At 31.5% G+C, this 23731-nt stretch overlaps 2 protein-coding genes across 2 annotated transcripts; one reads left to right on the top strand and one right to left on the bottom strand.

Annotated features, from left to right (window-relative positions):
- The first annotated feature begins 2326 nt into the window (after nucleotides 1-2326).
- LOC134727764 (uncharacterized) lies at nucleotides 2327-5255 on the top strand. The gene is made up of 2 exons (XM_063592150.1): nucleotides 2327-3215; nucleotides 4870-5255. Exons 1-2 carry the CDS (start codon nucleotides 2327-2329, stop codon nucleotides 5253-5255), a joined length of 1275 nt encoding a protein of 424 aa, XP_063448220.1.
- A 14884-nt stretch (nucleotides 5256-20139) lies between these two features.
- Nucleotides 20140-23503, bottom strand: LOC134727762 (GTPase IMAP family member 4-like). Its single transcript, XM_063592149.1, has 3 exons — nucleotides 23389-23503; nucleotides 21560-21616; nucleotides 20140-20789 (listed from the first exon to the last, which is right to left on the bottom strand). Exons 1-3 carry the CDS (start codon nucleotides 23474-23476, stop codon nucleotides 20140-20142), a joined length of 795 nt encoding a protein of 264 aa, XP_063448219.1. The 5' UTR covers nucleotides 23477-23503.
- Between the last annotated feature and the right edge of the window lie 228 nt (nucleotides 23504-23731).

Here is a 23731-nt window from a genome sequence, read left to right as displayed (position 1 = left end):
AATACTAATCGTAAAATGTGATTTTCACCTAAATCTGTGATTTGACACTTTCCATGTCTTTGACAAAAAGGCTTGGTACTTGATGATATTCTTTAACTGATATACGTTATTTAACTTTGAAATGTCTCATTGGCAATCATTGCACACTTCTTTAAAAAGAAATTGTCATCCGAAGGCCTCACCCCCTATGGATTTTACTAACCCTCTATGGATTCGTACGGGGTCAGTAGCGAACCATATAACTTATAATATTCCGCCTTTCCGTCTTTTTGTACCTGTAAGGTCGGAGTTCTTTCACGATAAGAAAATGACATTACTTTAAGTTCATTTTTCCAATAAAGAATTTGATATTTTCAACTTTCTTCCTAACAAGGAGATAGCATATACACATGCTATTGTATTTTCAAAACCATTCTGTTCATATTGTATCCTTCAGTAATATATACACTGAAGTAATTAACTATTAGCAAGCATTGTAGTCCCATGATTTGGAAGAATAATTAATTCACACTTGACATCAAAATAGTACATGTAGTAATGGATTCTATTGAGAAATACACCCTATCATGGGCTAATCGAGAGGAACTGGACACTATGTCAGAACATTTTAAAGTAATCACGTTTCGTATAAAATGTTGAAATCATAAGTTGAAAAGCTGTGTCAATGATCAACCAAAGTACGTTTATAGGAACAATGAAGCTGTGAACAACCAATCGTCTCTACACGATAAATATAAATATACCTAGAATTTGAAATATGGTCATCATAGTACCTGAATCTATGGTAAAACAAAAAAAAATGCTATAAATTTAGAAATTATATTTTTTTCCATCTAAGAAGCAATATACATGTACAAACAACACCTGCATATGGGATATATACACTACAAAAAGTGTGATATTTCTCAATATTTTAATATTATAAATAAAAACGCTTGGCTTGCTGACCTTTTTGAATAACCAAAATTTAACTGCTGAGAGTAAAACAAATATATTAATACAAGAGTTAAAAAGGTGGAATCGGTTTCTCTATTGATTTTTATCAAACATTTGCATAAGGTCGTCTTCTTTATATGTGACGCTATCATGCATGGTCACCTTTTTCATTACGTCACAATTGGAAATTCAGAGGAGATCAAAAACCTTTAATGTCGTAATCAAATGTCGACCGACCGTTGGCGAGAACAGATATTTCACTAGTGATGACAAATATTTTCCTCACACCACTCAGTAAATGTGAAAATATCACAAAAATTCTAAAAAATATATTTCCTAACTCATTCAGTTTTCAAAGGCATACAGCTGCCACTCAGACGTTAATGACAAATTTTATGTTAAATATTGTCTCGACCTTTTTTAAAAAAAATAATTCATCTAAAGATTCCAAAAAAGAAATAAAAAGTGAAATCACAAAAAAACTGAAATCAGGGGAAAATCAAATTGGAAAATCACTAATCACATGGCAAAATCAAATGACAAGATCTTTTTAGTGTCTTTTTTGTTGTTTTAGATATTCCGTATATATTTAACTTCATAAATAATAGTGTTTGCCTTGCAGTATATATTCTACTGACTGTGCTTGTCATCTTATAATTACATGTTATCATGTTTTTTTCTTTTATATTTTTAACCTTAACCGTTAGTTCACTTGTGGTAATACAACTTAGTTGATTTACTTTGTCTATAGAGTGTTTATATGCCATTTTTTGTTTTTTGTTGAAATAGTAATTTGATTTCGTAGTGATTAATACAATAACACCATGTTGACCGCTGTCTCCAATTTATTACTTTTTTTACTTCTGTCTGTTTTTTGTGCTCACATTTGTTTTGTAAATATAAAGGTACTCTATACGATGACTGTCATACAAGTGGGAGGTTCAAGTAGCTATAAAACCAGGTTTAACCCACAATTTTCTATATAAGGAAATGACTGTACCAAGGCAATACTATGACAGTTGTTGTCCTATCGTTTTATGAGTTCAAGGTTTCAGATTTGTCATTTTAGATGGGACTTTCTGTTTTGGATTTTTCTCGTCAATATTCATCACGAAATCTTTATATACATGATATATGTGAAAGTGAAAAACCTACAAACTTATAACTTTCAGAAAAGTCAGTAATTGTGTATATCAAATTTATCATCGTGAGGACAAACCAATATTTGACATATTTTCAGTTGAGAGATAGCATTTATTTAAGTGCACTAGTTTACACATAACATAAAAACGAGACCCAAAGTATGTTCATGTGATACTTATCAAAAAGCAAATAAACAAAGTTCGTTGATAGATAACAGAATAAAACTACATTCATTTAGGTATTCGACATGATGGGTGTGTTCAAAATGTTGATGCTTTATTTCATATTGTTCACTACCATTAATGGTTTCCTTTTAGATAGCCAACAAAGTAATGGAGGACAATCTTTGCCTTCCAATCAATATATGACATTGTCAAAGTTTTATGAAGAAGAGAAACGGCTGCAGCTGAAAATGGAAAATCTACATCAAGACACTTTTACACTTCGACATGACATGGACAATTCATTTGTTCTGCTTACCGCTCAACTACAACATAAATTGGATTTGCTGGATATGAAATTAGCAGATATTGAAAAGAACAATGTTACTAACGAAGATGTATTAAAGTTAGAAGAAAAAAATAAAGTTCTGGAGCAAAATTACAAAAACTTACAAAACGAAAACACTGTGTTGCAGAACAAATACAATCGGGTGGAAAATGATTACCAGTTACTTAAAAACAAAACGAAATACCTCGATGAACTGTTACTGGTGCAAACAGGATTATTCAATGACGTTCTTGGAAATTTGTCCATTCAAGGGAGGGAATCAACAGTCTTACAAAACAAATCTATTTTGATGGACCAGGAAATTTCAAAATTAAAACAGTTAGGAAGCATTCAACCACTTAAAGAAATCAAAACTTTACAACAATCTGTACAAACTATTACTGCACAGACGAACTCTTTGAGTATGAAGGAACGTGCACGTAGTCAAGATTTTCTGGCGTTATACAATATGACAACGAATTCGCTGAATGAACTTGAAGTTCGCACCCACAGTAAAATCAATCAACTAGAAAATATAACGCTTGCCCAGTTACACGATATTGAAAAGAAAAGTGAGGAAACTGAAAACCTAAACAATTTGACGTTTTCACGGATTCAACAACAGATAAATGAAAGCACCGAACAAGGTAAATATAAATCATTAAGAAATATCAATATATAAAATTATGAAAGGAAATGGGGAATGTTTCAAAACGACAATAACCCGACCATAGAGCAGACAACAGCCGAAGGCCACCAATGGGTCTTCAATGTAGCGAGAAATACCTTTTCCTGATTGTATTACATATACTATTTAAATAGAAAAAACATTTTGAAATTATTACATGAATCTTTCATCATTCTCTATCCTTTTTTAACCAAAATTCAAATTTAGTGGTTGTTGTTGATTCATGTTTGTCATATTTGTGTTTTGCAAACGATTTTATTACAAATTAGGCCATTAGTTTTCTCAATTGAATTGAATCATATTTTCATGTCGGAACCTTTTATAGCTATCATATGGTATGTGTTTTAACGGATGAAGGGCCCTACATTTGTCTATAACTGCTGAAAATCACATCATTTGAACTTTGGTATTAAGATAGTTGTCATAACTCATCTCCTCTAAACACAGATATTTAATTTGTTTTGAGTTTTTAGTTCCGGCCTTTATACTTACAAGTTGTATAAGGGTTTATTTTCAAAATGAGCAGTGAACATCCTTAATTGACAAAAAGAAGACAGTCAAACTAAAGACAAAAATAAACGGGTGGCAAGAAACATGAAAGGGTTATTCAATCCAAGTATAAGAAAACAGACCGACAATATTAATGTTAAGAAAACAAGAAAGTGTCCATAGTACACGGATGCCCTACTCGCACTTTCATTTTCTGTGTTTAGTAGACCGTGAAATTGGGATAGAAACTCTAATTTGGCATGTAAATTAAAAATATCATATCACAGGGAACATGTATACTAAGTTTAAAGCTGATTGGACTTCATCTTCATCAAAAACTACCTTGACCAAAAACTTTAACCTGAATTTTGCTCTATCCTTTTCTATGTTCAGTGAACCGTGAAATTGGGATCAAAACACTAATTTGACATTAAAATTAGAAAGATCATATCATAGGGCCCATGTGGACTGAGTTTCAAGTTGATTGGACTTCAACTTCATTAAAAACTACCTTGACCAAAAACATTAACCTGAAACGGAACGAACAGACGGAAGGACGAACAAACGAAAGAACGAACGTACGGACGCACAGACCAGAAAACATAATTCCCCTCTACTATCGTAGGTTGGGCATAAACAAATCTTAAAAAACAGACGAAAAGACAAACAGCAATATACAACAGGAAAAATAGAAAACTAAAGACTGAGTGAAACAAACACCACCAAAAACCGTTGTGATCTCAGGTGCTCGGGAATCGTAACAGATCCTACTCCCAGTGTGTCACCCTTCATGTTGGTCATGGGTGTAAACCTGGTGATATAGAAAATGATAGAAATTCATGTGAAATCACCGATGGTTTTGTTTGTTGAAATGCTAACAGAACTTGAGAAAAAAAACAGCTCAACCAGAAATAAAATTTGCATAAATGCGATTACATAGTTATATTTTTGAAAAAATCGGTTGTTTATCAAAGTTTATAAACATGATAAAGATTTTAATTTTGTTTGTAGAAAGAAAATACTGTATATGTCAAAAATATTGTACATTGTTATATTTTTTATCATTTAATTTATTCAGAAAAAATATGAAATAAAATTACGAGTCATAAAAATGTCTTTTTCAGTTGCGATGACAGCTCATCCTACATTCTCTGGAACATCAAGTGGCATCATGAAATTTGACGACGTCAGCTTCAGTATTGGCATTAATAACCTCGCAGCTTATAAAAACACTGGAAAGTTTATTTGTGAAAGAAAAGGACTGTATATTATTTCGTCTTCAATCATGTCCCATGCAAATCTAGGTGACTACTACATTATGCTGAATGATAATATAATATCGGAGACAAGGGTTGGATATTCCAGTAGTCCTCCTTCATCAATGTATCATACCGGTACTATTGTTCTAGCACTTCAGTTACATCCTAATGATAGTGTGTGGGTACACAATCCTGGGTATTATATGAACGGAGGATTGTATTCTACATTAACAATTGTGAAAGTGAAATAAAAAACACGAAGTATATATACAAATATAATCAAAGTGCTTATAATAACAAAAAAACCTATTAAATTCTTTAAATACAATTTTACAAACATAATTACTTAATTGACCGTAATTAATATATTAAATATAAGACTGGAAATTACCAAATGAATGAAATAACGACATTCATATATCTGTCGTTATTAAACTGAATGCATTAACTTATCTAAAATTTGTATTGCATATTGATGAAAAAGTAAATCGTCCAGAATTACATGATTTACTTGCTAAGATGATAAAAATAGCAAGCAATGAATAAACAATTATAGACTTATAGAGGACATATGGTATTCAGTGTCGATGGGTTGCTTACTCGTCAACTTGTAAACATTTCTCGGAAATCTGGTTTTCATTATACAAAATTTCCTTACAGTGATGTAATAGTAATTGTCAACCCCTTTAGAATAATGGTTCTTACTTTTGGTAATTATTCTGTAATTGTTTTTGAAAACATTTAGTATCATGGTACTTTACAGAAGAAGAGATACACACTATACGAATATCATCATTTGGAATAAATAAGATAATTTGTATTTGGACTTTAATATTATATATATGCGAATTGTAAAACTGCTTTGTGTTGCCTTATTATTCACTCATTGTATTGGAATATATATGATATGAGTGCCAATGCGACAACTCTACAACCTAGTCATAATTTGTAAAAGTAAATCATTATAGATCAAAGTACGGTTTTCAACACTGCGCCTTGACTCACTCTGAACAGCCTGATATGAAGGGGCCCGAAATGACTAGTGTTAAACCATATTGAAACAGGAAAACCAACGGTTTAATCTTTAAAAACACGAGAAAGCTATTTCACAATAAAGATGGTGTTTGGCGAATACAAATCAGACACTAACCAAACAACACACAGCAATAAAAATTATAGCACTGTATAACTATACATAAAGACAGTAAATACTAGTAATACAAATGGACATATGTTAAACCTATAACATCCGTGCTCTAAACATGAAACATATGAATAAATAAAACAGAGATTACCTTACTCTGACAACAATGATATTAAATCCATTATGGGCAAAAAAATCAAAGTAGGTTTTAAAAAGAAAGATTCATGCTTTTTTAATTGCTTCAATTGTTTTGACAATTTTACTCTCATACATGTTTTCAAAAAGGCATACATGTTGATTTGATTGCTGAATGCGAGTGAAGTTACATTTAAATATACGTACACATTCACATTTTTTTTTATGGATAATGACAAGTTCTACATCCCCATATTGAGGACGAGTCCACGTTACGTTTATTAGTAATATTTCTAAAAGTAGTTTGCACCTCTTCAATTCGCAGTTGAGATAACGTAATTGTTGAATGAGTTTTAGTCGGATCCCTACAAAATAGTGCAATTAACCTCATTTCAGTTTTTTTTTTATTGTTTTCGAAAAGTGATTAGTATATTAATCTCAAAACTGTCTTATGCACTTTTATGTTTTATTTTAATTATTTGTTCTCGCTAACCTCAATGTGAAAAAAGATTGCTTTATGTTGTGAGTGCTGCGTTTAACAGATGTTGAATTTATTCATGAATAGAAAATGGTGTTCAGTCTTATAAGAATATTGCCTCCGGTGAAAGTCAGAATGAGTGTTTGTTATATCATATAAAAGTTAAACAATCACAAAGACATGACAAACATAAAATTTTTATCATAGCAAGCATATGATATCTCAATAGCTAAAGTACTGGTTGTACAAGTCTGAACTGCTGATTTATAAGAGCCAATGACTTAATGCTTTTGAACGGCTCCATCAGAGACTAGTTTATCTCTTTTATACTCTTTTGCATTTCTCTTGGTGTTTAAATCCCTCATTGAAATTAATACAGATGTTTAAGCTATATTCTGAAATTTCCAAAATATAAAGGTATTGATTTGAGGTATACAAACAAAAATATCTGGGAAGAAAATATCATGCTACTTGAAGAAACAACATTTCTGTGAAACTTGTTTTGGACTAATTTTTCCCTTGTACTTTTATTAGCAGAAGCGGAAGGAGTATGACCATATAAAAATGTATAAATATATATACATATATAAAACACATTGAAGATGTGTTTGTTATTTATTTTGAATATATAAGGATGATTTGTGTTCAATATTTTCGTATTGAAGTTAGAATTCCGATCATTGGATCGTTTTTACTTATTCATCTTAAATACTAATTGATAGCATAAAAAGCATCGAAAGAACGCAAGACGTTAGCATGCTAGCAGGGGACGACGAGTGTGGTTTTAGAGTATAAATATCCAATAGCAAAAATTGAATCAAAATAAGTATATGATATTAAATAAATAAACGAATAAATAAGAACAATTCAGGTGAACAAAAAACAAATACAATCTATTCATATCAGGTGTTATCAGAACAAATTTTCCCCAGCGCTGGATTAACGTCTATAATAGTTTTTTTGTTTATGGAGCAATTTGTTTACGATTCAAGTGGAACACAAACCATGTGATTACATAGAGAAAATGTTTTACAATGAGGTAATTGCTAACAATTAATATCGCTTTCACAAGCAAACAATATACATCAGCTAGCCATGATATTCCTAATCAGCACCATGTTTAACAGCTTAATTATACGTATAAAAGAAAAAAAATGTTTCTTTACAAGTTAATTTTCGGGACATTGCATTTGTATAATTTGTCGATAAGTAAATTCAGAACAATTTCTCCAATAAAATTACTTTATCTGAGTTATTTCCCCTACCAGTGTATATAAAGTGCGAATTCAGCTAGTTCATTTTCACTGTTATATGCGGGTATGTCAATTGTAGAATAAAGGATCATGGGAAAACTGTATTTGTTTACGTTTTGAAAATACCAAATTAATTGATTTGAAGGAAAGTTTTTACATATTTTCATTGTGATATGTCTATATTATGTACACACATAGCATTAAAGTTCAAATAAGTGTTATAAAAGCAACATAATATAGCATATCGATTATTGAAAGCGATCCATTTCAACTATATAGATGCGATGAATTATCACTGTTAGTGCAGTCATTGTTGCTGTGGAATTTTCGAAGATGCGAGGAATTCTTATTGTAGAATTATGTGATAAATGCACTTGAAACAAATGAAAAAACTTAGTTGATGACTTTAGAATTTATAATAAATGTATTTTCAAATTGAAATACAAACTCCTCATTCCTTCTTTATCAAATATATAACTTTTCACACTTGTAACAAAAACGCTTCTCAAAATGTCAATTTGTATTCTTCAAATTACGTTTTTCCTTAATTAAAAAAAAAAAAAAAAATACATTTCTGTATTTTTTTTAAGTCAAAGATTAATATGGCGGAGTTTAGGTGCAGTCTGTGTAAAATAGAGACGAGTACATTTGAGGACGTTATCTTCCACGCAATACATACACTTGCGAACAGAGAAATATGCATCTTGAAACGCAATGGTGACAGAAAAGCTTATAAAAGATTAACTTTCCCAGTTGTACCCTCAACTGCTTTAATTTCCATATTCTGAAAAACTCAGTTTTTGGTAGAATAAATGTTTTTGACTCGATTGTTGCTTGCATGATTTTTACTGTATAAGGTGAAACAGTATGTGACATAAACTATCCACAGTCATTAAAACATGAAATGTAAGGTGTGTGGGAGAACTTTTTTGTTTGCATTGATACGTGGCGTAGAGCACCCTTGATACAAAAAAATCCGTAATGCGAAGCTCGATACCAGAGGAGGATTTAGGGAGGACAGGGGGTTGCCCCCTTTTTTGGAAAACATTTGGTAACTTTTAGATGGAATCATTGGAGCCGAGGAGCGGGCCCCCTCTTAGGCAGTTATTAGGCCCTACTTGTGAAAATTTCTAGATCCGCGAGTGGATACTACCACAGAGGTCAAACAGTGCATATTTGGGTAATTGTACACGACATGCATGCTACAATTCATGTTTGATGATCTTATAGACACTTTGGACCTCTAAGTGGGCTATTTCGGTAACTTGGCAAAAAATCCCCAAACTGGATACACGGTTAGATTCAGAATGTCAAAGAACCCAAAATATCCATAAGGACTTTTGTCTATAAATTTGGAGACCACAAACTTGAAAAAGGGACCAAAAATAGGAAAATGCATGCATGGGATACATTTGTTATTGACGGCATGACTGTACCAATATGATGAAGATAAATAAATATCAAATGCTGGGGTCTCATTTGGGGGGGGGGGGGGGGGTTCTGATACCTGATCCCGCTTACTGCTTTGACAGATTCCCGTATCCCGCTTATACTATGCAGTTCTCATTTTTTGAAATTTGCCGTGTCCCGCTATACTTTATTTCTCGTTTTCACGACACAATAATTTGACTTTCACGTGTCGCGCTTACAAAAAATCGGCAATTCAGCGTCATGCTTATACCCCAACGCGACCCACTATTCTACTCTTTTCTGACTCATATTAAGCCCATTATAAATATATTACCAAGTGAGTTTTTATCCCTTTTTGTCCCGTCTCGTTCGGTTTGAGCCATAGATAAATAAGATGTCATATGTACGGAAGCCGATAAGGGCCATTCAAAAAAATTATTTTATGTCGTAATTACGACATAGCATGTCGTAATTTCGACATAACATGTCGTTATTTCTACATCGCTATGTCGTAATTTCGACATAACATGTCGTTTTAACGACATCGCTATGTCGTAATTTCGACATAACATGTCGTTATAACGACATAACTATGTCGTTTTAACGACATAGCTTGTCGTATTAACGACATCGCTATATATATATAAGAATATGTATTATGATTTGCAAGAGACTAAATGACACAAAAATTAACAACTATATGTCATCATAATGCCCCCAATAATCAGAAAAGCCCCCGAATTGTCAGCTATAAAAGAGGGAGGAAAGATACCAGAGGGAGTTTCCCCGAAATGCTGTGTGGCAGACAGTGTTATTATTTAATTATTAGCTCCCTTGGTAAAATTCCATATTTAATGTATTTTATTGTTAAATAATTTACATGAAGCTTATGAAGTATATATATGCTAATTGCATAATTTTTGCTATTTGAATTCATTGGTTAAAGATTTCTATTTATATTGTAAAGTTTGCTATTTGCATTGTCGCAAAATCCTAGGCTACCTTCTTTGGAAACCTTAAGTAAGAAATTTATATATTTTATAGATTTTGACAGATCTGTCAAAAAGCTGCAAAAAATAAACCACGATTGATTGAAATTAATATAAATTTTCATATATATGATGAATGAAATGTGAAAATGTTAGAAAACTGAAATTGTCCTACCGAGGCAAGCAATTCATTCTATCTCCGTATATATAGCGCATACTATATGGCTTTATGTAACAAGGGTAAAGTGTAGTATTGTTTGCTCTATTTTTTACTTTCAAACGTTGGGCACGATGTTCCTACAACCCCTAGGATTTAAAACAGAATCTTCGCAATTTCGTCCGCAAAACAAAAGACTTAATACCAGTTCACGGAATGTTTTACTTCACGATTTGTCCTGCTATTCATGTTATAACTGTCGTGATGAAATTAATTCCTGTACTAGCCGGAACTTTTCGTCAATATAAACTTGTGCATGAAATGGAGGTAATTGAAAGACGAATCCCAAACAGCGACGAAAACCTTTTCATCGAATTAATAAAAACCCGGGATTATATTTGCCTTTTTCGCGGACGATCCAGGAGTAGATTACTATATTTTAAAATGTATATATTTGAAGACGACTTGGGAAATAATTCTCAAATTAAGGTTCAAGTAATTGAAGGGGTGTATTTCGAAAACATATGTGCCAGGGAAAATACAATTCTATTCAAATTTAACCAAGGGTAAACATGTTCGATTTCCTTGCAGAGTGTCAGATATATTTGTATTGGGGTTGAATTAAGATATAGAAAGTTTACAATGACAGATGATATCGCAGTGGATGATATGCACCTTGAGATTGAAACATCCTATCCTACGATAATTTTTGTTTATAGAAAATCGTATACATGTACTTCCGTCTTGTCTTTCCTTCCTACATTACTTGCGACAGTACTGCATTTTTAGTTGAAACAACTTAAAGGGTAAACATTATTAAATCGATTTCCACAACTCGAGGTAATTTTTGATAAAACGACATCACAAAACGAACAGAACCAGAATCAACCAACAATATAAAAAAACGAATAAACTTGAAAAAATTAATCGAAGTCCAAATCCCTCTTTGACACCGCATTTTAAGTGTAACGTGTTGTAGGAACATCGTGCACAACGTTTGAAAGTAGAAATAGAGCAATCAATACTTCAATTCACCCTTAATACTAGATGCCATGTAGTTTGCTCTTATTTAAAGGGAGATGGGATGCTTGGCAAAGTCAGTCCCCATATCAATCAAAAGATATTCTTCCAACTAATAAAATTCTGATACATCCTTGTCTGGCTGTACATCATTTTAATTAACGATAATGGAGTCCAGTCAATTATTTATTATAATTCTAATTTATAATAATTGGAGATGGAATCTCAATAATACATAAGTTTCTCACTGAAGGTATTCAAAGAAGGTAACCTAAGATTTTGCGACGATGCAAATATTAAACTTTACAATATAAATATAAATAGAAATCTTTAACCAATGAATTCAAATAGCAAAAGCTATGCAATTAACAAATATATACTTCATAAGCTTCATGTAAATTATTTAAAAATAAAATACATTAAATATGAAATTTGGAGTTTTACCAAGGGAGCTAATAATTAAATAAAAACACTGTCTGCCACACAGCATTTCGGGGACTCTCCCTATGGTATCCTTTTTTCCCTCTTTTATAGCTGACTATGCGGGGGCTTTTCTTATTATTGGGGGCATTATGATGACCTATACTTGTTAATTTCTGTGTCATTTAGTGTCTTGTCAATTATAATACATATTCTTTAAGTATAGATATGTCGTTATTACGACATAGTGATGTCGTTATAACGACATGTTATGTCGAAATTACGACAAAGCGATGTCGTTATAACGACATGTTATGTCGAAATTACGACATAACGATGTCGTTATAACGACATGTTATGTCGAAATTACGACATAGCGATGTCAAAATAACGACATGTTATGTCGAAATTACGACATGCTATGTCGTAATTACGACATGCTATGTCGTAATTACGACATTAAATATTTTTTTTGAATGGCCTTTATCGGCTTCCGTACATATGTGACAATGAGACAACGCTCCATCCGAGTCACAATTTATTAAAGTATACCGTTATACATCAAAATATGGAGTTTTGGCTGACACTGAACAGCAAGTTATAAAGGGCCCCAGTGTAAAACCTTTTAAACGGGAAAACCAACGATTCAATCTTTATCAAGATGTACGTAATTAGTGGTGAAGTGTCATGGAAATGGATAAAAAAAACAAGGATATGGAAATGGATAAAAAAACAAGGATAAAGATCCCTATACGATTTATAAGAAATTAAATGGAATACATTTGAAATAAATGTTATTTCCATTGAATTTATTTAGAGTGTTTTAAACACAAACTTTCCTCCGTAAGTTAAATTTTATCAAATCCGTCTCTTACTTTATCTATTGTTTGAGCAAGTCGGCTAAATCAAGGCTTTACAGATAATTTCCTAATGCAAGTAAAGCAAAACTTTGGTTTACTTGCTTGCTTCGTTTGTATAATTGTTTATACTAACTTTGAAAATAAGATTGAAATCTTTAAACAATATGTATCGGCATAGTTTAACCTGTATTTATACATTTATTACATTTTAATTAAATTGGGTGTTATCATGATGATTGTCCCAAAAAAAATAAAGCAAGCACACAAACTAAAGTCTTGCTTTACATGCTTAAAAAATACACTGTAAAAGATAAAAAAAATAAATAAATCATGCAGTAAAAATGCTCCGCATATACAATACTAATGAATCGCTCTACAGTGAAAATGAAAGAATAGTATCATTATTCGACAGTAAACATGACTCGCACAAAGAAAGCAGCATAGTGGAATTCAGTTCAATATGAAAAAACTGATTGACAAAACCTATTCTACGTTATACAACTTTAATAATTGTGTTGGAATGAATATTTTTTCTGCAACAACATCTTACCTGTTAGTTATAAAACACCTGCACGATCTGTTCGTGAAGTGTCCTAAATATTCACCTATTTTAGTATATATTTCAAAGCTAATTGGCTTTAGGCGCGAAAAAAACCCGTTCGCATCTCTTACTTTGTTTTATTAGTATTATGTATTTCTTAACATATACATTTTAACTTATTTTCTTCATTTTCTTCAAAAAATAAAAAAAAAGTCGTCTGTTTATTTATCATTTTACATCAGAAATTTCTGTCATATACAGTGAAAATGATATTTTAGGATCCGCACTTTACATACACTGCCCTACTATCTGAGTTATATCTCAGTATTTTGCAAAGTTAAAAAAACGATTTAAATAAAATCATCGTGGTTTTTGTTTAGAAATAACAGCCGTAAATATGATAAAACACGTAATTTTATATATCTACATAAAAGTATTACACATGAATAACATACTACGCTAAAAATTGCACTAGAGATCTAGACCAGTTGGTATCTTCTTCTTCAAAATCCAAGATGGAAGAAGAAACACGACCTATCTTACCTGTAGATGAAAATGAACCGATTTCGTTTTAGAAAAAAATTACGCTTACTCTTTTACTACGACACGACGATCATCTCCTAAAAAAATCGTCCATAATAGATCGTTCACTTAAACCTTTAGTAATTTTTCAATTTCAAGGTCGAGGTCATATGCTAAATTAAACTACATGAATTTGTTTTGGAAAATAAAGATTACATGGTGATAAAACAACATTCTTAATCAAGACATACAAACTGAATAATCATCTTTAGATCAAGATGGAAATACGTATAATTAGATCATTCATGAGAAAAAATAATAACGAAACACCAATTTTAAAGATAAGACATGTTTGCTTGTTTCTCATGGTATTCCAGTATTTTTGTCCATCTGATAATTTAAGCCTTTTTCTATAGATTTGTATTTAGGTTGTTCTTATGTTAAACTGTAATACCACTGTCACATGCTAGTGGGAGGATTGGAATCCCGCTTACATGTTTAACCCCGCCACATTATGTATATATGTGCCTGTCCCAAATCAGGAGCCTGTAATTCAGTGGTTGTCATTTTTTTTGGTGTTACATATTTGTTTTTCGTTCATTTTATTTTTAATAAATGAGGCCGTTAGATTTCTCGTTTGAATTGTTTTATATTGTCATTTCGGGGCCTTTTATAGCTTACTATGCGATAAGGACTTTGCTCATTCATTGTCATTGTCGAAAGCCGTACGGTGAACTGTACATGTAGTTGTTAATTTCTGTGCCATTTTGTTCTCTTGTGGAAAGTTGGCTCATTGGAAATCATACCACATTTTCTCTTTTATATTGTAATTTTGAATTTGTGTATGTTTCCTCTCCGTACATGGTTTTCCAGTATGTTTGTCCATCTGATGAGTTAAGCCTTTTTTCAACTGAGTTCGTTCTTATGTTGAACAGTCATGCCCACTGTCCCAGGTTATTGGGAGGGTTGGGTTCGCGTTAACATGTTTAACTCCGCCACCTTATGTAAAATAAAATCAATGTTTCGGTGAACTTGTCCAATGACAGAATATAGGATAGTGAAAATGCATAGATGAATAGCTATACCATTTAGTTGTATGGTATTTTTTCCATAACTAAATTGATATTAAGCATGTGCTGCTTACATGATCTATGTGTATGGTGATTACTGACCACTCTTTATCAGTTTAGACTAGAACATAATTCATCACATAGATATCTTTTTTGTAAATTTTGTTCAATTACTGAAGATTTATTTGTTTGGAGTTTTCATATTTCGTCTATTGATTTTGCATAAAAAAGGATTTGAAAATCGTCATTCAAAGGCAAAATTTTTTAATATATAACTGAAAATTTCATCTATACTTTCTTATTTGTAGATATACTCTTGCTGATCCGTTTTCTTTATTAAAGGTTCTATCTATAAATTATAGTTTTCATGTATTTATTATAATTTTTGAAATATATGGCTAAAATGTAAAAGAAGATAAAAAATGCAGGGAAATAAAAGAGTCCTTTGATAGTTTTTATTTGAAAAAAAACCCTTAAGGTAGAACTTATCATTGTTAATAATATAGCTAAGGTCAGATAAACATGTGCTCTTTAAACAGCGGTTTACAAGATAATTATGATTTTAGACAAAAATATGCATTTACCCCTATATTCTATTTTTAGCCATGTCGGCTAATTTGGTAAGCAGGGAAAGTCATCGGACACAGGTTAAAAACTAGGTATCCCAATAATGAGTATTATCAATTTAAATAATTGATTTGCAAAGTTTGTAAAGTAAAGTTGAGTGAATATATTTTTTTTGTAAACATTAAATAATAGGTTATGACAATATTACAACTTGATTTATCATGTGTACTTTGACATTTCTTTAATTTATGGAGTATTTTCCTGTTCATCAACAGGTACGCACGACGAATAACCCTAAAAATTTACACCAGCGGTGATTAACCCTAATATTCACCGGCGAATAACCTTTTTAGTTGCTAGATTTGCACTCGAGTTATCTCCCATAAAAATAACGTCACAGACGTAAATAAACAAGATGGCAGCGTTCACGTCACACTGACAGGACACCGAGAGACGAGGAAATAAGACATTATACATGAATAGAGTGCTAGCAGCTGATGATATCTTTTATCAAGTAACAGTCCTTTTCAGGGCCATCAATATTTTACAAAAATATTCTACCTTTGTTGTACATTCTAGAAATTCTAAAACAAATATGTATTTTCAAACGTCAGCTTGTCTTCGTTATGAAAAGTTATATAGAACGTGTTCGAAAGGCCTTCCCACTGTTAGTTCGGTATAATAAAACAATTGTGGCCCCTTAGAATCGATGAATATCCAAAATTGTCAACCCTTAAACGTTATTTCACTTCGGGCTGCGCCCTCATTGAAATAGCCTCCTCGTGTTGACAATTTTATATATTTCAACGGGCCATAATTATATATTATATATATATTTGTGAAAAAATCACTTTTTAGTACAAAAGGGCACACATTTTCACACTGAACTATATATGTATATATCTGGTATTAAATGGTTAAAACATGTCCAATAATTTTGTAATATTCCTGGACTTTAACCATGCTAACACGTTTACTTTAACAGTTTAATATTATTCAAAATAAGTGGACCCTCCTTTAAAAAAGTTGTTTAGATGTGATGTATTTCTCCTCTTTTGAGTAAAAAATTCAAGTTGTCAAAGCTTTTGTATAGTAGCACTATACAAATCCTTGGTATTTCTATTTTCTTTTTTACAATAGTAAAATAACCCCTTGTCTGAGAGAGGATTGTTCCCAACCTGACACTAATAAAGACCAGTCTAAGTACGGCCTTTCACACATCAGCTTTGATCCAGACCAACCAGCAAGCTGTAAGGGACCCCAAAATTATTAGTGTACACAATTCGAACAGGAAAACCAACGATATAATCTATAAATTCAAACGGAAAAATACAAATGAACCACATCAACAAACGGTAACTGCTGAACGACAGGCCCCTGAATCAATCAGGACCGGTGCAGAAACATGCAGCGGCTATGGATAGTTTTGTTTCAACAGCATACAATATAATTGCAGTTTAAGGCAACTCTTTTCCTTCCGAAGTTCTTTGTAATTTATTCTAACAACGAACATTTGATAGGGAATATAAGTAAGAGGTAAAGAAACAAATGTAGTGTTCTGTACAGGTAATTTCCCCCGTTATATATTTATCTCGGAGCACTCCCACTTGGAATGAATTGGTTTTAGGCTGAAACAAATTTCTCACAGATATTTGCACAGTGTGCTGGGTGCTAATAGGTTTTAAATCGATATATACAGGTTAGACTGTGATTTGAAAAACAAAAGTTGCTATCTTTTTATAATATTAACCAAAATATGGGTGCGGGAAAAGGACATGATTACATTTCCGGATGTGGGAAGCAGGAATATCAAAATTAAAAAAAAATCTTTTTTAAAAATAGGTCCGGGAGGGTTCGTCGAACAAAGAATTAAACTGCTTTGGCCTTAGATATATGTTATGGTTACTGGACAATTTTCACCATCAACTTAAGCCTAGTATAGATTTATGGTGTCAATTGAGTTTAACTAATTATAAATGCATATAACATTTTTTGTGATAATAGATATTAAATATTTTATCTGCTTTATTGAAAAGGCCTTGAGATTTTAGTTAAACAGAAGAATACAACTTTGAATTAATGTCATTTTGAATGTTATACTCTCTGACAAGATGTGATCTTTTTAATGAGTTTGTCACAAGCAAGAGACGATACTTTATACTTCATCACTAATCATTTTTTTTTATCGATTTCTTTAATTTGTATCCCTTTTTGATATACATGTATATAACATATATATTCCAAATTATAATAATAGATATATTTCTAATTTACGGTTAAGCAATTTCAATAGGTTTGTCGACTGTTGTTACTTCATTCAAAGATAATTCTATAACTATTCTATGTAAACATAAAACCTATGTAGTTCTTTTTATGAAATTTGGGAAAATTAAGTTACAGTGAATTGACTGTTAGTGTTGCTCTCCACCAATTGCAATTCATTCAAAATTTTGACCAAATTTCATTTTGTTTTATAAAACCAAATTGTTCAACGGGTCAGAAATTTGAACAAATTGTTCAGTCAAAATGTGAAAGTGCAAGGTGATAAAATAAAACATACTACCAATCCTATAAGTCTAAATAAGTTTATCAATATGTATAGTTAAAGTATAGCCATTTCCATACTAAAAATGAACTGTTTTATTTTGAATTGCTATACAATTGTCCAAACTAAGCTTTTATAAAGTTTTTCTTTTGAAAAGGATTTGAAATTTATAAAAAATCATATATCATTTAAAATAATACATCATATATTCAGTAAAATATGTGTGAAATAACAATACGATATTGATAAGTTTCCTTAGGGAGATAACCTAAAATACTATTCTTTTGAATAAAGACTTTTTGAAACGAAAAAAACGATTACCTCCCCCAAGGAAACTTCCTACAAACATATTTTAATTTCACACATATTTTACTGAATATGAAATGTTTTTATTCACATAATTTGTGATTCTTATGAGTATAGAATACTTTTCGAAAGAAAAGCTTTATGATAGCTTAGTTTGGACATTTTTATAGCAATTCAAAATAAAACAGTTCACCTTAAGTATGGTAATGGCTTTACTATAACTATACAGATTGATAGACTGATATAGGTATTACATCAATACAGTGGAGTTAAAGTCTTATAGGATTGTAAGTATGTTTTATTTTATCACTTTGCACTTTCACATTTTGACTAAAACAATTTTTTCAAATTTCTGACCAGTTGAAAAATTTGGTTTAATAAAACAAATTGCAGTTTGGTCAAAATTTTAAAATGAATTGCAATTGGTGGAGGGCAACACTAACAGTCAAGTCACTGTAAAAAAACAAATTTCAAACAAGATCATCGTGATAAGATTTAACTTCCTGCAGTATAAATGTGTTTTTTTAGTAAAACAAAATCTATTCTTCTAAAAAAAACAGATAAAAAAATTTAAAACTGATATAATGTAATTATGATAAAAGATAATTTGATTTAACTATCTATATTTGACAAATTGTTAATATGAAACTGTTGTTGCTGTCGTCATGTCAGTTAAAAAGAAATTTGTTTTAACATTTTGAATCAATTTTGTTTTTAACAAAACCAGATATTAGTTGGTCAAGTAAGGTTCAGAGTGGAGGATGATTGTTCAGACCTTTGGTCGATTATTGAAGTCAGAAAAAGGAGGAGTACAGGTTGAGAATATGTTTAGACTGTTTCAGACTATTTCAGATTATTCGGCAAATTTAATTCTTATGATAAGCAACTCTACCATTAGGGCATTGAGATAAAGGAAAATACAGGACAAACATTATTTCTAATTTATCCTGCACAACGACGATGACTAAGACGCTTATGGAACGTTAAAAGAAAAGGGATATAGACGATCCCTTCTATATGGGAAAGGACGTTATAAAGACCCGCATTATTGTTTGCTTTTTTGTTTTAGCCATGGCGTTGTCAGTTTAATATCAACCTATGAGTTTGACTGTCACTCTGGTATCTCACCCCCTCTTTGATAGTGTGCTTGATTTTTTTTTTCAGAACAATTTGGTTTTTTTACGGAAGGTACATATTGCTATGAAAAAAAATATGACTTTTCTCAAGGCTTTATATCCTTTAAAAAAACTTCCGAAAAAACTAAAAACACCCTTAACAGCGTCTACAACAGCTCCTATAGCCTTCCCTGTTGCCATGAGAGCCTGCTCAAAAAAGCCAGAATCAGATCTGTATTCCTCTCGAAGCGTCATTTCTTTATCGATCAATTTTCTTTCAGCTTCTTCTCGCAACCTTATTTCAATGTCTCTTTCCGTTTCAATACGACGAACTGTTAATGCCATTTCTCTTAGTTCTATGTATCTCCGCATTTCATCAAGGTCCTGCTTATGTTTGTCTTTTAGCTTCACAATATCGGATTCTTGTTCTTTGAATTTGGCATTCAATATTTTCATATTATTTTCATGTTCAATCTTCTGTTCTTCAAAACTTTTCTCAAGTTCCCTTTGTTTTTCTTCAAACTCGTTTTGTGCAGATTTCTTAGCTGATTGTATTTCCTTTTCAAGTTTTTCTGTTTCTTTTCGTTTTTCTTCTTCCCATCGTTATTTTAATACTTTCTCATTTATTTCATACATGTCATTTGTATAATATTTCCCGTCGTTTTCTTTGACAAGGTCGTCAACCATTTCAAGAAGTTCGATAACTTCTGCCTCACGATCAGCACGATTACCGCCATATCCAAACGCTGTATATCGGTATTCGGTCCGATTCAACAACCACCTAAGATCCGACTCATCTTTTAAATTGGAAACAAACTGCTTAATTGTACGTTTTTTATGATCTAGTCTATCTTTTCCAGTAAAAGCTACAATCATGTAATCAATGACCTCTTTTCCAAGATGAGTGAGAAAAAAGTCAAATGTATCTTTTTCTTGTTTGGTGAAACGTCCAATCTCGAGCTCAGTAACAAAAATAATAGCATGTAAACCCGGAGCTGTTTGGCTATAACATTGTGCAATTTCTTTCATAGTTTCATTATTAGGTATACTTGTATCAAACAATCCCGGAGTGTCAACAACTAAAAGATTTCTCCCGTAACGCAGTGAGCGCGCATATTCCGTCTTTCTCGTGACTGACTCGCCCGAAGTGTCTGCATGAAAAACGTCACTCCCCAGTATTGTGTTTCCAGTAGTACTTTTACCGACTCCAGTCCGGCCTATTAGCAATATTCTGCGTTCATTTTCAGTTATACCTAAAAACGAAGAATATTATCAAAAATATTTCCCAGAAGAAACCGGCGCAGGTACTGAACGTCTGTTTACGTTTTATGATATGGCAAGCATGCATCACTTTACTTATGAACTTGCAAGATATATCTTCGCCATAATTTTAACTAAAACTAATGTATACATAAGGCAACTGGGAAATCAGGGTTGTAGAACTATATGATGTGGTATTACTGCCAAATATTCAAGTGCAGGTAATCAAATAGCCTTCACCAATGAACAAATCCTATTCTGAATATTGTAGTTACTTAGAATATTCCGGCATTGTAAAACAGATTAAATTAAAAAAAGTAGCTTCTTGGTTTAATAAAATATAATGAGAACATTGAAACCGTATTTTTTTTAAGTTGATATATTTGCAATTTATCATTTAAACATATTATTGTAAAAAGGTACAACTGTTGCAACTTAAATTGTATGCTGTATTTGTAAGAACCCCAATTGGTGTTATGCTTTTAGTTTTCATATTTTCATATTGACATATTCAGAATATAATCATACTATTTAGATTGAAAGTCTCTAACGCAACAGTTTGCCTAAGATGTTATGTTTTGTTTTATTATAACTAACATTAATTTATAAGGTTCTGTTTTGTTTTCTGTATTCTGCAATGTCATAATTATTTGTTTTTGTTTCGAGCGAATCAGAACGAGGACCTCTATTCAAATGTGTTTGGTTTGCCTGATATATATTTGAAATTTGAAGGAAATTTAACTTGTGTGTTTTCGATACATACCTATATCTTCACTCTTCTTTTGTGAACAGTGACGGATATCACTATCTGCAACCTTTTCTATAAAAAAAAAAAGGAATCGTTTGAATGAAATTATGAAAGAGAAACAGTGTGGCATTTCATTGAATTGTTCGAAGTCCACATTCCCGTTTATATTTCTTCGGGGAAGTTAAATGCAAGTCTGTTTTGAATTTAACAATGACCTTGACTGAAACGGTGCATTTTGTTTAACCAGTAAATGCTTCACGGTGAAAATCAGAACTCTCGAAAATTATATTTTGAATATAAAAGATAATAAACGTTAAACATTATTTGTTGCAGGCTAATAACTGGTTTTTAATTTGTATGAGGCATTTTTTTTTTACGCTTCTACGATTTTCTTTTGCAAGGTTTTCCAGTGAAAATATACATATTCACTCTTAAGCACGATAAATCCATAGAACATCCTACCTGGGGTATGTTATATTTTCAGTCCTTACAAAGTAATAGAATTAATTTCATGGAGTCATGGAATATATATACGGTATACAAAACATCCTACATTTACAATCTAAAGACATTTTAATTCAAACATTTCAATTAATATTGTTATTCTGAACAAGTATGATTACATGAATTAAAATGTATTAATTTTATTCATGTGTAAAAGAATTGTAGGATTAAACTATTTATTTCAATGAATAATATAATTATACAGAAGCACGAATCTTTAATTTCAATTCAACAATTTGTTTTTAATTAAATTTTGTTTTCGCTTTCGATGCAAATACTTTCAATTTTCCATTTTGCTCATACTATTTATAACTGTTACAGACGGAAAATTCCATAATGTAGACTATTTATAACCGGGGAAAACCCATATTAATACATTTAAATTGTAACAATTAACGAAAGTTGTTGTACATTGTAAAGAGGTCACCATTACTGATTTTACTAAAATGTATATATTCATATTCAAATGGTCTTGCCGACCATTTGTTTGTGTCCCATTACAAACACTCACTCGCCATTTGACCAATGCATTTAGATAGCTATGAAGTAAGCACTTGGTGAAAAAATGGGGGGGGGGGGGGGGGGGGGGGGAGGGGGCTCTGTTTTTGTTTCCTTTTTTTATGTAAAAGAATATTCTGATTTCCATCTTTGATGAAAACCATACTGTAATCTAAGAAAAGGAAAACATATTTTTGAATTTCTGATAAACATTAAATTTACTGTAAAGTTTTAAAAAAAAATATACTTTCATGTACATTTCAACTAAATTCGTATTTTTTTCTTAATCAAGTCGTTAGTTATCTCGTTTGAAATCTGTTATATTTGTCTTTTTATGACCTCTTAAAGCTTTCTATGTTGTTTCGACTCATAGTTGAAGTCCGCTTGCCGACGTAAAGCTGTTGAATGGGCTATGTGGGAGAATTGTCAAATTGACAACCATTGGCGACCATAACAAGCTGTGTTAATTATGAATATATCCTGCATAGTCTTAAAGTATCTCAATGTAACAAAGGTTTTACTGGCGGACGAAAAAGCCTTAATATTCTTCATTCAATCTTTTGGGTGCACTTTTTGTGGATCACGCATATATCTATATTCGTTTGAAGTGTTTGAGCATTTTATTATGCCATTTAGTATAGGACTTTCCGTTGTTGAATTTTCCTTGGAGCTCAGTTATATTGAATTAACTATTTTCTCCTAGTATACAGTTGGTCAAGTGCTTAACTATAGATATATAGATATATATGTATATCATATAGACGGAATAATTCAAAAGCGTAAAAAAAATGATACATAATATATGTTTTCTTTTTTGAAAAATAAATATTTGAATGTCTTACCTGACTGTAAACTACAGCTCTCCTCTGCGGAACACGAAGATAGTAAAATTATAACCCACAAAATAAGTGAGATTTGTAATACCTTCATGTTTGTGTATAGTGACGAGTTTGTGTTTTGTACTGACGTTTAATTACAATATGTTGGCTGAAAAAACCGAATCAATATATAGTTACGGAAAATCAAAATCGAAACTTAAACTGAAAATTTCCACACACTTAGCCATTTGAAAATAGCATGTGCAATCCATTGACTATATCTATAATCTGATATATACTATTATAAGGACATGCGAGGTTGTTGCCTTTTTGCATGGTAGGTCATACTTTAACATTATTAGTTGTT

Source organism: Mytilus trossulus, chromosome 8, assembly GCF_036588685.1.
Source record: "Mytilus trossulus isolate FHL-02 chromosome 8, PNRI_Mtr1.1.1.hap1, whole genome shotgun sequence".
NCBI lineage: Eukaryota > Metazoa > Mollusca > Bivalvia > Mytilida > Mytilidae > Mytilus > Mytilus trossulus.
The sequence above is the reverse complement of the archived record's forward strand: the minus strand, read 5'-3'. Positions and strand labels throughout refer to the sequence as shown.